Source organism: Hemicordylus capensis, chromosome 5, assembly GCF_027244095.1.
Source record: "Hemicordylus capensis ecotype Gifberg chromosome 5, rHemCap1.1.pri, whole genome shotgun sequence".
NCBI lineage: Eukaryota > Metazoa > Chordata > Lepidosauria > Squamata > Cordylidae > Hemicordylus > Hemicordylus capensis.
This window is the reverse complement of record NC_069661.1, coordinates 65094952-65108865: the sequence shown is the minus strand read 5'-3', so window position 1 is coordinate 65108865 and position 13914 is coordinate 65094952. Positions and strand designations below refer to the sequence as shown.

Below are 13914 nucleotides of genomic sequence, written 5' to 3'. Positions count from 1 at the left end.
CAAGCCAGGCCCCAGCCTAAAGTGACAGTTGCATTCCCTGGGGCGCTCTGGCCACACAGTCCTGGAGGGTCTTTCTTTCCTGGGCTCGCCACAGGCCACTGAAGACAACAAAAAGCAGCTGTAATTACACTTTCTCTTAACAGGGCGCTTTCCAGATTGACTTGAGACTGTGAGCTCTACAGCAGTAAAATGTTTCGGCTTGGCAGGATCACACTGAAAACATAAATAAAGTGCTGGAAGCCATTTGTTGCGCAAAGCCACCAGCAGGGGGAGCAGTCTTTTCTAGCTTGCACAAACCTTCTAATTCTTCCTAAAATGGGAAAACAGAGCTATTCTCCTGCAATGCACATGCAATGTTGTAGCACTGAAACACAAAGATAAAACCTGAAAGACATCAGAAATGTGAATGGCGCCTTACTGACAGTGTAGGGACTGTGATGTCGAAACACAGGCAGCATGGAAGCACACTTAGATACATAGTGACACTGCTGTAGCGTGCAACCTGGAAACACCCTATCCCAGCATGATTTTACTATTTTGTGCTGTAACTTACTATAAGCCACCTGGGAGATCTTTTTGATTAAAAGAGGAAGTATAAATCCTTTACAGAGAAAGAGGAAGAAAGGAAGAAAGAATCTGGAATGAAAAGGAATCCAGACAAATGGGGTCCAAGAATTGTTGCTGTTGCATCGGGTCATTTTGGGGGCCCCTCTACCTTCATGAACACATGATGTGGTAGAAATCCCCTATACAAATGAATTAAGCTTTCATGCTTAAAGGTGCCCAACCTCCAGCACTGAACAGAAGAGACAGAATTGCAAGAACATAATGGTTCTCCTCAGTGACATATGTAGGATGACCTAATTTTTAATTGGCTATGACTTCATAGTATCCTTTCTCGGCCACAGTGAGCTCCAGTGCGCACGAGCTCCCAGGAAGTGGGAGAGGCATCGAGCTGGCCTTTGGGTGGTGCAGGCCACTGAGCTTGCCAGAGGTCTTGGAAGTGGGCATGCAACACTCATTTGACACAATTTGATGGTGCTACCCAGCAACAGCACTGAAAGGATAACAACACACAAACTTGCCAGCTGGAATAATCCAGTAGAATAACAGATGTGATAATAAACGGTTGTATGATGGGTGCTTTATTATTATCCATTTTATTTTTAGCTTGTGACAAAGGCAAAGTGCTAGTGATGGACATTGTTTATATATATACAGAATGCATTGACATAAATAAAGCAAAGGTTCCTATGGCTTCCGACACATTCACAAGGGTTTTAAAATGGGCTAATGGCTGCAGACATTAAAAATAAAGATGATGTCCATGTCCTGCAGGAGTCTACCGTGCAGTCATTGCTATTCAAATTGAACTCACATTCCAAAAATTCCCAGGGCTAACAGTTTCACTGTCTCCAATCTTTTCTTAGTGGAATGTGAATATTTGCCTCCTGTGAAAGAAGAAAAGGACTTGAATACCAATCCAAGGTACTTGCACTTTTCCAGTTATGCTTTTGAAAGAGACACAGACAACTTCAATAGATCCAAAATTGAACACATGACCTTCACAGCTGACCCTAACTTCTATTTCGCTTATTTTATATTGCAGACATTGACAACATCACTCTGTCGTTTGAAACACAGGATAGATTCCCATTACAACTTCCCTCTTACTGTAGAGAGGTGGAGTTTTATTAATCTTTTTGGTGAGATGTGCAGGAAACTTGCTTTTGTGAACTGTCTGTTGTAAATTTTCAAGACAATTCCTTAGGAGCTCTTGTATTTATGGCCACCTCAGTAGTCTTATACATAGTGACTGCTTGAGCGAACCTAGGTAATGCATGCCAAAGACACAAACTGCCCTGCTTTATTTTATTAATTTATTTGTGATGGGCTGACATGAGGGAAATGACTCAGTGTGGTCTCATTTTAATTTAAGTGGGACTACTATGAGTAATTTCCCTCATCATGCCAGCCATGGTCCATTAAGAATATTGCTATAGTTATTGTGAGGTCTAAAGATAGACCATGCACATTAGAACAGACATTTTTTATTGTAAAAACCCCTTCTTTTTGTAATTTTACCTTGAATCTGTCCAGGATTGGGCCTTTGGACTCCCCCACCCTAAGCCCCTTACCAGTCTACTCCTCCCTGAACTTTGTCCCTAGCAGATATACCTCTAACAAGTCATGAAAACTGTTAGGATGACTGAAAATATCCCTTGTGTTCTGAGGAAAAGTGGGAGGTGTGAATTTTCCCTCCATTTATACATTTTCAGCTGTTGTATTTCAAGATGTCTGTACAAAATGGTGAATGGCCACTCTTGAAAACCAGTCCTGTAGATAAAAGGAACAACCTGGGTGGATGAGAGAGGGAGGGAAGGAAGTAGGAAGCAAGCATGATTGTTACCACTAGGTGGCTCTACTTTATTATGAATGATAACAACAGTGTGGGCATATGTCATTTTTTATATTTAATTGAAATTAGATATGTTGTGCTCAGGCAACAGGCCTAGAGAGTTTCAGATGAACACAGACAGCCCTGAGAAAATTACAGCATGAGGTACGAGAACTAACAACTAACAAGGACTCCTCACAGGCATTTGTCTGACCATTTGCTCTACTGAAGTTCAGTGTAAATAGTCAATAAAATTCTTCAGACAGGCTTAGTGCACATCCTGTCCCTATGACCACAAGTTTGGGAGTGAAAGGGCAAATCTTAAGGTCTGCTCTGGTTGGATTGATGCTTGGACTGTATTTGGAATGGAGTGGTCAGACTTCAGGCTCATGAGATTGACCCTGCCAGACACACTTGAACCCCAAGGTCTACCAATTCACACCAGGTGCAAAATAACACCTCAAGAAGACAGAGCCGGATACAAAATAGTGTCCATGGGTGGAGCAACATGTACTACACTCCATGAGCCATACACTCAATGGCTTATATATGCAAGTTCAAATCTACAAAAGAGTGATGATAAATCATGGATTCTACTGCAAAATCCAAAAACTGACCAGCAGAGCTGCACAACAACCTGGTCAAAGGAAACCAATTAATACTCATATTTTACAGGTCAGGAACACTGAAGTGGAGAAATAAGTGATTAATACAACAGGACAGAAAATTAATAACCTTTTCATTCTGTTTGATGGAAAGCTCTGTGCAACTCCCATATTTGAAAACTAGTCCTCAACCAATGGACGTTAGTCGAGTAAAAATGATATGCATGTATTAGAATTGTCGTGGCCAAGAATTGTACACCTAGTGCAGAGGTTCTCAAAAGGTGGGTTGTGATCCCCTAGGCAGGTTGCAAGCAACTTAAAAAGGGCCAGGAGAACGTTGTTGGGAGGCACCCATAATCTCTGAGGTGCAGGAACAGTCAGGGGCCACGGGAGGCAGACAGGGAGACAGAAGCCGACGACGATCCAGTCCTCCACTGCATGCAAGCCAAGGGCAGGCACAGTAGTGGTGTTTTGTTGACAGGCCAAAAGAGAATTTCCAAAAAGGAACTTTGGCCCTTCCCCTAAAGAAGAGGGAATTTTCTTCTGGCCTGTCAGCCAAGGAAGTGCTGCTGCTGTGCCTGCTCTCAGTTTTGTGGGGGTTTTGGTAGCACAAAATCAGAGTATATTCTTGAAAAGTTTTTCGACTTCCAACTCAGATCAAGTTCCAAAATTCAGAAAATGCATTCTAAAATAGGAGCATTAAAGAAAAGCCTATATATTCAAAAAAATAGGACTAATGTTTGAAAATTAGGATTAAGTTCTGATCCTAACTTTTGAACACTAATCCTAATTTTTGCGCACAAGCTTTATGTATGGTAGGGGTCATGTAACTTTATATATTATTTTATGGGGTCATTGTATCAAAAGGTCTAAGAACCTCTGACCTAGAAGAAATGACTAGTCAAGTCTATTAACAAAATACAGTGTCCAAATGTTGTCACATGTTAACAATTTTGTAAATAATGTTTATGCAGTGACTGTGAATCTTGATGGCAAGATAGCAACATGTTATAGTTCCTGAGATCCTTGATGATTTGGATATGAATCTCCTTCATCTGAAACAGCTAAAGATGCAAATGCGTTTCTCCTTCGAGTTTTCTTCATAAAGACATCATTTCTCCAAAGCAAAGGTCTTGAAATTAATTTTTACTGCTCTGAAATTCAGAAGGAGTGGATGGAGAACAATCCTCTTGCAGATATTTCTCAGAGCAATTCATGTATTTTTCTGATCAAACACATGTGCATGCTATATTTTGCAAGATTGTCTATTACACTAATATTTCTAAGTACAAGGGTCACTGTGCCCTTGATTCTGAATTTCTTTGCTCTTGTGTGTTTAAATCACAGTTCTGAAGTACTATCCATGCAAATTTACTGGGAAGAAAATTGAATGCTTATGATGGTAATACTTCAGGCAGCTTTGTCTCGATGAAGAGGTTAGGAGTGAAGGAACAAATCTGATATGTAATGACCAGTCATGTAGCTCTTTAGTGCTAGGAATGATGCTTTATAAAGCACAACTCATCTCTGAAAGACTTTAAAATCTTTGTAGAGTACTTTGAAGTCCTTGAATGAAAGATGCAAAAGAAGCATAGATGCTAAGGGCTCCGATTCCACCCTCAGGAGGAGGGAGTCTTTGAGCAGGCCCCTTTTTCTTATGAGGGGGTGAGTTCATGATGAGCCTCAGCATAGCGTGAGAGACAAGGTAACATTGCCCTTCCTTTTCCCAGTGTCTCTTGCAGGGTAACACTCTTATTTTATTAGGAAGGGGCAAATGTATGACAATAGGGTACAGAGCCTGGAGTTCCTCATGCTAAGGCTAAGGTTAAATTGCCTTTCTCCACTTGTGAGGGAGCTTCTGTGGCAGAGATAATGCTGGCTTGCTTCTGAGAGCATGGCAACGCAACACCAGAAATCCCAGCTATCTTCACCTTCCAGTTTGTTGGGGAGCGTGGCTGCTTTAGAGAACCAGTCTCCAGTTACTTCCTTCCACTGACATCAGCTTCTCCTTACCCCAATGGCAGAAGGCAAGTACTGTATGTTTAAACATTTTATGTTTAATAGCCCCACTTTTCCCTCCCTTTTGCCTCTGAGCCCACCTCTCCATCTCTAATTCTACTGCTATTAATATGTATGTACTGCTTTTCAACAAAAATTCTCAAAGTGGTTTACACAGAACAAGAACAAATAAATCTCAATGGCTCCCTATCCAAAGAGGGCTCACAATCTAAAAGGAAACATGATTGACTCCAGTAACAACAATGGGAGGGATGCTGTGCTGGGTTTCAATGATATACTAATGTTGGCAGGAGGCAGACCAATAGAGCAGGAATGGATTAGTTTTTATAAGTGTTTTGAGTGGGGCGGCCTGTGGTTTTGGTTTCTTGTTACAGGTAGATCGAGCATTGGATAGCCTGGGTGTGGCCGATTACTGGAGGGAGTGCACCAATGTGGCTTTTATCACCAGAATGAACTTCCTTTCCCCTGCAATTTCCTCAAGAGATCTTTGGGCTTTCCCACAATACCCTACTTTGTTTTCTCCCCAGCTTTGTTTTGTTTGAGATCTAGCCTGAAGAAGAATTCTGGGGAACTCAAAAAAACCACTCACCACTAAGCATATGCATGTACTGCCTTCCAACTACAACTCCTCCTCTCAGAGCAGTTGACATAGCAAAAGATATGAGAAAATGGTTCCCTGTCCCAAAAAGGATCACAGTCTAAAAAGAAACAGAGGAAACACCACTAAAAGCCACTGAAGAGACACTGTATTGTGTTGAATAGAGACAGTTGTTCTTCCCCTCCTAAATATAAGAGCCACCACTTTACAAAGTACATCATAGCCAGTTGGCAAGGGGGAAACCACCCCTGATCTGGAGGTGTCACTTTCCTTGCTCAGCAAACACCAGTATAGCTGGCAGCAGCAGAAATGTCTTAAGGTAAGAGCACCACACAAGCTCTTCCCAAAACAGATATAAACGTTTCTCTCTCAGATGTACATTATTAACTGAAAAGTTACACAGATACGTTACTGAAATATAATAATGCCAACAGAGTGTATTATCCTTTTAATAACGGCTTGATTTAAGTGAAAAATCTATTTAATTTACATCAGTCATCTACTGTAAGGATGAATTTCTTACTGGTTGTTTGAAACTCCAAGTTCCAGAATGCCTGTTCATGTATATGGGGACAATACAAAACCGATAAAAGAAGCAGCTAACACAAATTGTTTTATGGTGCTGAAAATAATAAAGCTGCTTGAAAAAATATATTCCTCATTCCTTTACGCAAAATAAAATGTTCTACTTAGGTTGCATAGGACTGGTGAGGGTATGTTTCAGAGTATTTCAAAGTGTGAATACTTTTTTTTTTTTTTAGAAACTGTCTATTCAAGTGTAATATATTATTTAAAAAACGGAATAAAGCGTTCAAAACTTGCACAAAATTTCTTCAAAGGCATTTATTCTTTCTACTGTCACTAGGCTTGTGCCCAGGTCCCAGGAGCTTGTGAGTTCACACTCATAGCTTTCCTGGCCAAACAGGAGTAAGCATCTTTTAATTAGATACTGTCTTAATAGTTTTTAACGTTCTTTTAAATTTTAAATTATTGTATTGTGTTTTAACCTTTTTTATTTTGCTTTGTTTGTATTGTTTTATACAAAGGAAGATGTAAGTTTTGGGTGGTATACAAATATGTCAAATGAATAAATAATAAGGATAAGAAACACTTGAGCAGGAAGTGATATATAGAGATGTGCTTTCCATACCGAGGATCTGTTGTTAAGTCCCTTGTCTCTCTAGTCAGAATATCCCAAGTAAAAGGGATGGGCCAAATCCCCAACTGGCACCCTGTAAAGTTGATGGCAGGCTAGGCAATGCTGAGGAAGATGGACCAGTTATCTGACTCAGTATAAGGCAACTTCAAGAGTTTTTGTGTGTGTAATATATACCAGCAACAAGCATAGGTGTGTGCACAGGGCGTCAGTAATGAAGGTACACACTGAGTCTTTAATATGACACAGTACATATCATGGTAAAAGGTTTAGATTGTCTATCATGACCTTATTAGCACAGCATATCATCAAGCCAAATAGTTACTTAGCCAGCCAGTTTTGTAGTAGTACAAGCTAGGCCAATACCACTTTAGCAGAGGTGGTGTGGGGATGGAGACTAACCTCCCATTGGGTGAGAAGAAAAACATCATAATGTGATGATAAAGAACTGGACATTAAAGAGAGTCTACTGGACCTTTTTAAAGCCACCTTAAGTGGCGCAGCAGGGAAATGCTTGACTAACATGCAAATGGTTCCAAGTTTGAATCCCTGCTGGTACTATCTCGAGCAGCAGTGATATAGGAAAATGCTAAAAGGCATCATCTCATACTGCACGGGGGGAGGAGTAAAGCCCTCCTTTATTCTACCAAAGAAAACCACAGGGCTCTGTGTGTGCCAGGAGTCAAAATTGACTTGACGGCACACTTTACCTTACTGGACTTTTTGCTGTGTCAGGACCGGGGGAAATCAGGTATATCTTTCAAAGAAATGTGAATGAGAAAAGGTATGCATGAACTGCCTGTGCCAGTCAGAGAACTATAGCACATTGTTTCAAGAGTGACTGCAGCTGCGCCTTTAATTATTTTTTACTCCAAAAAACCCACACCAAAAAACACCAGTGTGTAACATCTGCTGCAACATAAAAGCAGTCTGCTTGAGTACCATCTGGTGATGTGTGTAGCAAAAGTATTAATTGTAGCATGTGGTTTACTTTTTTATATAATTTACATCTCATTTCTGCAATAAACTCTTATTGAAAGTTGAGTTATTTTAGTATTCTATATTTAATCACATAAAAGGCAATATAGTTTAGATTAAAACATTCCCCCTTCTTCCACATTTGCTTTCCCGGAGTACCTCTTTCAGAATACCAAGTGCTCTATATAATACTAAGGAAAAATATGTATAAATGTAAACAAGCCATTCCCAATATATTGTCATTGGTGCTGGACACCCTCCTTTATCAGGCTGATTCCTTTCTGACAGGGATGATCCCTAATTTGGAACTGATAGGGCTGGAAAACTCTCTCCCCTGCCTTTGGAGGTAACTCAGAGGTAAATGTGGGTAGGGTAGGGAGAGAAACAATTTGAAGTCTATTCAGTTTGCACTTGCAGAGGAGTACACTCAAAGAGGACCCTCAAAAGCTTAAAGAAGGGTTTGGATAACTTCATGGAGGAGAGGTCTATCAATAGCTACTAGTTGGAGGGCTATAGACCACCTCCAGCCTCCAAGGCAGGATGCCTCTGAGTACCAGTTGAAGGGGAGTAACAGCAGGAGAGAGGGCATGCCCTCAACTCCTGCCTGTGGCATCTGGTGGGCCACTGTTTGAAACAGGATGCTGGACTAGATGGGCCTTGGACCTGATCCAGCAGGCCTGTTCTTATGTTCTTAAGAGGGACAGGGACCCTCTGGGAATCTGATGCAGGACTGGTGGATATGTTGCCTGCTGCTTGCAATATACTCTGGTTGTATATTTGTTATTTGTAAACAAAACAAATATTACAAAGATGTCATAACTGTTATTTCAGTTGAATGAAACTATATTCTGTAGCACAGTGTTTGGAACATATCACTGCTCAGATAAATGGGGCACATATAACAGTACATATTAATGTAGTCTTATTAAACTAAGCTGATGTACCATTGTTTTTGAAAGTGATCAACTGAGTGACTATTCTCTTAAAAAAAAAAAAAAGTCCATGAATACTGATATAATCAGTATGCATGTCTGGGAATAAAGGAAATAAAAATGTATCTGGATACGATACCATCAATGCCAATGTGAAAAATGCTACTATTTTCACCGGAAGAATCATTCTGTTATGTAGAAAGCCTCCTTATACTGTCCATCTAGCTCAGTATTGTCTATTCTGACTGACAGCAGCTCTCAGACAGAAGTATTTCCCAGCTCTACCTGAAGATACCAGGGATTGAACCTGGGACTTTATGCATGCAAGCAGATGTTCTAACACTGAGCTGTGGCTCCAGCCCCATTAGAAATAGCTTCTGGGGGACACTTCTGCACCAAACTAGTCATTCTCTCTCCTCAGACAATTCTGGGACCTGTTGTTCTGTGAAGGAGACTGAGGATCTCCAAAGAGAATTGGCACTAAATCACAATTTGCAGGGTTCTTTGGAGGAAGCAATGGCAATATTTCTTTAGTATAAAACCAGATGGCCAGGCTGATCTGGAACCCCACCGCCCACTGAGATCTGCTGGAGAGGTCCGTCTGCAGCTGCCACCAGCTCGTCTGGTGGCCACTCAGGGACGAGCCTTCTCCGCTGCTGCCCCGAGGCTTTGGAATGCGCTCCCTAGTGAAATAAGAGCCTCACCATCTCTTACAGCTTTTTACAAGTCTTTAAAGACACATTTCTTCACCCAGGCTTTTAATTAATGTTGTTTTAATGGTTTTAATGCTGTTTTAAAATATTATTTTAAAATTTTTAAATTGTTGTAATGTGCGTATCCCCCCCCCATTTTTGTCTTAACGAATGTTTTACTTTGTTTTTATTCTGTTGTAAACCGCCCAGGCACCTGCAGGCACCAACAGCCTGAGTATATTGTATGCCTCGGGTGTATTTGCCGTGGTGGCTATGCCACTGCTGAAATAGTTTAGGACTTGGCTATCTGAAGGACTGCATCCACTAGTACAAACCTGACTGTGCATTTAGGTCAACAACCAAAGTCTGCTGAATCCCTGCTGTCAGAGCAGTGGGAGGCAGACCCAAGAGATCACTTGCAGCACTGTGGAAGGCCTTCCCAAGAGAGACCCGCCTGGCTCCTTTGTTTTGCAGATGATTTTGCTACTGCCTGAGCTGATACTGTTATAACTGGATTATTTGGTGTGCTTTTATTGACAGCTTTGACTTCATTGAGGTCTAGCCTTGAGGTCTAAAGAGTGAAAAAAGCAGGATAAGAAATGCTTCTAACCAAAAACAACCAGTGAAGATATGCCCTAAGCTTCATTGCCAAGGACTATCCACTTCTCTTTGTGAGCTGAGGCTCAGGATCTGCTTTGATTTCTAGGGTTCATGCATATTGGATATCACATGCCCATGGGTAACAAATATTGCTCATGTTTATCTCCAGGCAATGAAACCATCTAACTGATTTGAACCAAGTGAAACTGAAAGTTCAAGTGATTCTGTTTAACAGGAAGTTGCTCATTGATCTTGGAACTCAGATTCTAAGCTCTCTCAAATTCACCAAATCATTTAGCTTTTTAGTCTCAGGCTACCCAGCCCTTCTGTGACATAAGAGAAGCTCAGCCTGAGACAGACAGAGGCTAAAAGGGCTGTGACACTGCAGGTAAAAGCCTCTTATGATATAAGAGCAGACCAAAGCTTGGCATTAAGAGCCAAGCAAGCCAAGAGTCACTAGTCAAGGTGGTGCATCATGCCAGAGAAGGAGATTAGAGGATGAGTCTTGAGGAGGGTGGTACCAATAGTAAGAAGGTTTTATAACACTCACAGCTCATCACAATGACATTACTTTTACTAGTGAAATAATAACAGAAGAGGCTTCTGATCATATGCTGGCTATCTGTCTCTCCCCACCAAGTCATCCCAACCAGGGTCCACTCATCTAGGATTATTCGGAAGAGCTTTCAAGTCAAACATGATGACTTGCAGGCTAGCTTGAACCCTTGTATCTTGTCTCATTCCAGAAAGCAAGTACTTCTCCAAAGCATTTTTAGCCACATCAGCCACAGTGTTTGTGGCCCACTTTCATTCTTTTAGAACTTTAAAAACAGAGGCCAACTAAGATGCCCTCCAAGGACATCTAGATGAACTTTTTGTTTCATGAGATGAACGTAAAACCTTAGCTAATGAGCCATATTGCAACCAAAGAAAATAAAGAAGACTGGCATTTAAGCACTGGTTATCTAAATAGAAAGACTTCTTCTTTGATATCTTACCTATATAAAAGGCTGAAAAGTCTCATGCCCTGGGGGAAAAAAAGTAGCAATGTGTGTTGGTGAGAAGTTAAACTCATTCTAAAATGTAAAGTGTCAAAAGGTCAATGACTATAACAGGAAGATGGTGCAATCAAAGGCTGATTAATTTTCTCTAACAAAAGGCAGAGCATACTGTGGTACTCACGAACTGCCATAAGAAATCTCTAAAGCCTAACAAATGAGTGTGTGTGGCAGGGAGAAACCTCTCCAAGGTCAGATGTAAATGAGAGGCTGGAGAGAAAGAAAGGATTAAACGGGGTCTTTTAGATTGGAAAAGGGAACTTGAGCAGGAGCAGAAACTGACTGGCCTTAAAGTAAAGATGTGCAGAAGCTCCTTGTCACTCAGCTTGCCCCTTCATGGACAAGTTTATGGATTTTCTCTGCCTTGATACTTTAGCTCAGGGGTGATCAACCTGAGTGGTTGGGGTTGATGGGAGTTGTAGTCCAGCAATAGCTAGAGAGCTGCAGGTGGACCATTCAAGCTTTAGCTTGACTGGCTGCCAAAATGAAACCTAGGAGGAGCTTTGTATTTTCTAAAATAGTGGTATTGGGGGGGAGGGGCAAGGTGGTCAAACCTATTTCCCATCACAGTGTTTTTCTGATAAACATTGTCTCTATAAATCTGGCCTGAGAGGGAAGCTGCTATTTGTGGCCATATTTTTTTTCCTCCTTCTAAGACAAAATAGAAGTTCAGGGGGACATTTTTTTAATTGGGAGAAGGGCATGTAGAAAGCGTTCTCTGCCCCCCGCCCCATGCTGTAGTCCTGGTCCGGATCAGAAGACCCTCCCGTGGTTGCTATTTAAGAAGAAGAAAAATGTGAAGGACTGATATATGTTGATGCATCTAGTTTGACCCAGACTAGCCAGTTTTAGCTCTTTCTACACAATCCTTCCTCTTTCCTTCATGTGTTGGCACCCAAACCTCTGATCAGAGGCGTATCTAGGGAAAATAGCTCCTAGGGCAAACACTGAAATTGCACCCCCTGTCCAAGCATCTGACACCTGACTTTCAGATAACTTTACCATAATATCAGCTGAAAAATACAAGTCAAGCTCGTTAATCTTTAAATATTTCAAAAACTATTTAGCAGTGGACTTAGCCAGACCAAAAAATGCTGGAAAACTACAAATTTCAGTATGTGGGGGCTCATGAAATACCCAAATACTATGTGGAGATGTACTTGGAAAACTAAACAGAAGTGCCTAATTCTCTACTATGCATTGTAGCATCACCATTACATAAGTTTTAAAAATCAATGGAGAATTTGACTTTTCCCATATAGTCTGTAAATAATTAAAGGATATGCAGAGTAAACTGTGTGACTGCTTGGAATATATTCTAGTATTTCAGAAACACAGTTAAAATGAGAGAAAGAGAGCAAGAAACTCCCAGTGGGCCTTAATATTAAGGGTTTCACACTGATTCAAAGACAAACTCACCATTAATAGCCATATTAGCAAGACATCACATTTAACTCACTTATCATAAGAAGCAAAGTAAGAGCAAATGAATACAATCCTAGCTCTTAAGCGTCAGCTCAGTATTCAGAAGCCCTGGTTCTCTGTATATAGTGCCAATCTGAATATGTGTACAGTGTCTTATATTATATTATTATTATTATTATTTTTACCCGTAGCCCCTTTGGGGGGCTTCCTAAAGGCTGGGGTTTTTTTTTGCAAAGATTCCCCCTCACCCCGCTAGCCTCTAGGGCCTCGCAGGGACCATTTGAGCATGTGCAGTGGCCGTTTTTAAAAATAATCTTTTTTTTAAAGGCCACTGAAAACAAAATGGCCACCGTGCATGCTCAAATGGCCTCTGCAAAGCCTGGCATGACCTAGAGCCTCACAGAGGCCATTTGAGCATGCACGGTGGCCATTTTGTTTTTGGCAGCCATTTTTTTAAAAAAAAATTAATTTTACAAAATGGCGCCCCCCTTCAAGTGGTGCCTGGGGCATGTGCCCTGCCTGCCCTACCCCTAGATACGCCCCTGCCTCTGATGCACTAGAAGAAGAAGAGGGGAAAGGCAATGGCATGATTATCATCTCTCATCACTTTAGGGCAATCCTTCTTCCAGCAAGACTGATTGTCCCTATCCCTTACAAGAGGACTGGATGTCATGTTATTACCTTTGACAGAATCCCACGAAGTCTAACATGTGGTAGGAGAAGGCATTCCTGTTCAAAGCAATTTCAGGTGTCAAGAGAAGGGCGTTTCTCAGCAAGTTTCAGAGACCCATGCTTAGTTATCTTCCGTGTCAAACTGTAAAAACAAAAAAGCAAAGCAGTGTATTTTAAGAGCATTTCTTATGGGTTTTTAAAAAATGTCTCGTACTAATCAGACATATAGGTGCTCCTGAGGAATAATCACATGTTGAAGACATGCTAATTGGTGCTTGAATACTGCAGTTGCTAGGGAACCCGTGCAGTTGCTAGGGATGGCCAGGAGGTAAGTAGCACTATTCCAGAATTTTATGTTCTTTTAACTTTCTTTTGATGCTTCTCGGACACTCCCAGTCTAACAAAGGCTGGGGACTTGCTTGCACAGACACAAGCAGGGCCTCCTGGGACAGCCATCTTACATTAGCTATGGCATTGGGCTATTTTATGATGCAACATACACCTGGCTCAACTACTTACATATGTTGTATATAACTTTCTAACACAGGTCCCATGTTAAGGGGGTAAACGCTTTGAGACTTATTAAGTCTTGTTTTTAGGAGGTCTGAGCAACCTGGAGATGATCCCAACATAAAATTCTTTCTTCACAGAGGAGAAGCCTTGGAGGAAACACATTTGAAAATGCTGCATGAGAAACCATAATCCTTGTGGATTTCGTATTGTAGCACAATGTTTTTCATGATAGTTCTTCCACTGACATTCCTCTATGGAGAAGATAATC

General features: G+C 41.1%; 1 protein-coding gene across 1 annotated transcript in view; it reads left to right on the top strand.

The window, feature by feature from the left end:
• Positions 1-1856, top strand: part of TMEM154 (transmembrane protein 154) — a 34841-nt gene extending 32985 nt beyond the window's left edge. Inside the window, exon 4 of the mRNA XM_053256766.1 lies at positions 1431-1856. Coding sequence (XP_053112741.1) covers positions 1431-1750 — 320 coding nt within the window. The 3' untranslated portion in view covers positions 1751-1856. The remainder of the gene's footprint in view (positions 1-1430) is intronic.
• Positions 1857-13914: the final 12058 nt, after the last annotated feature.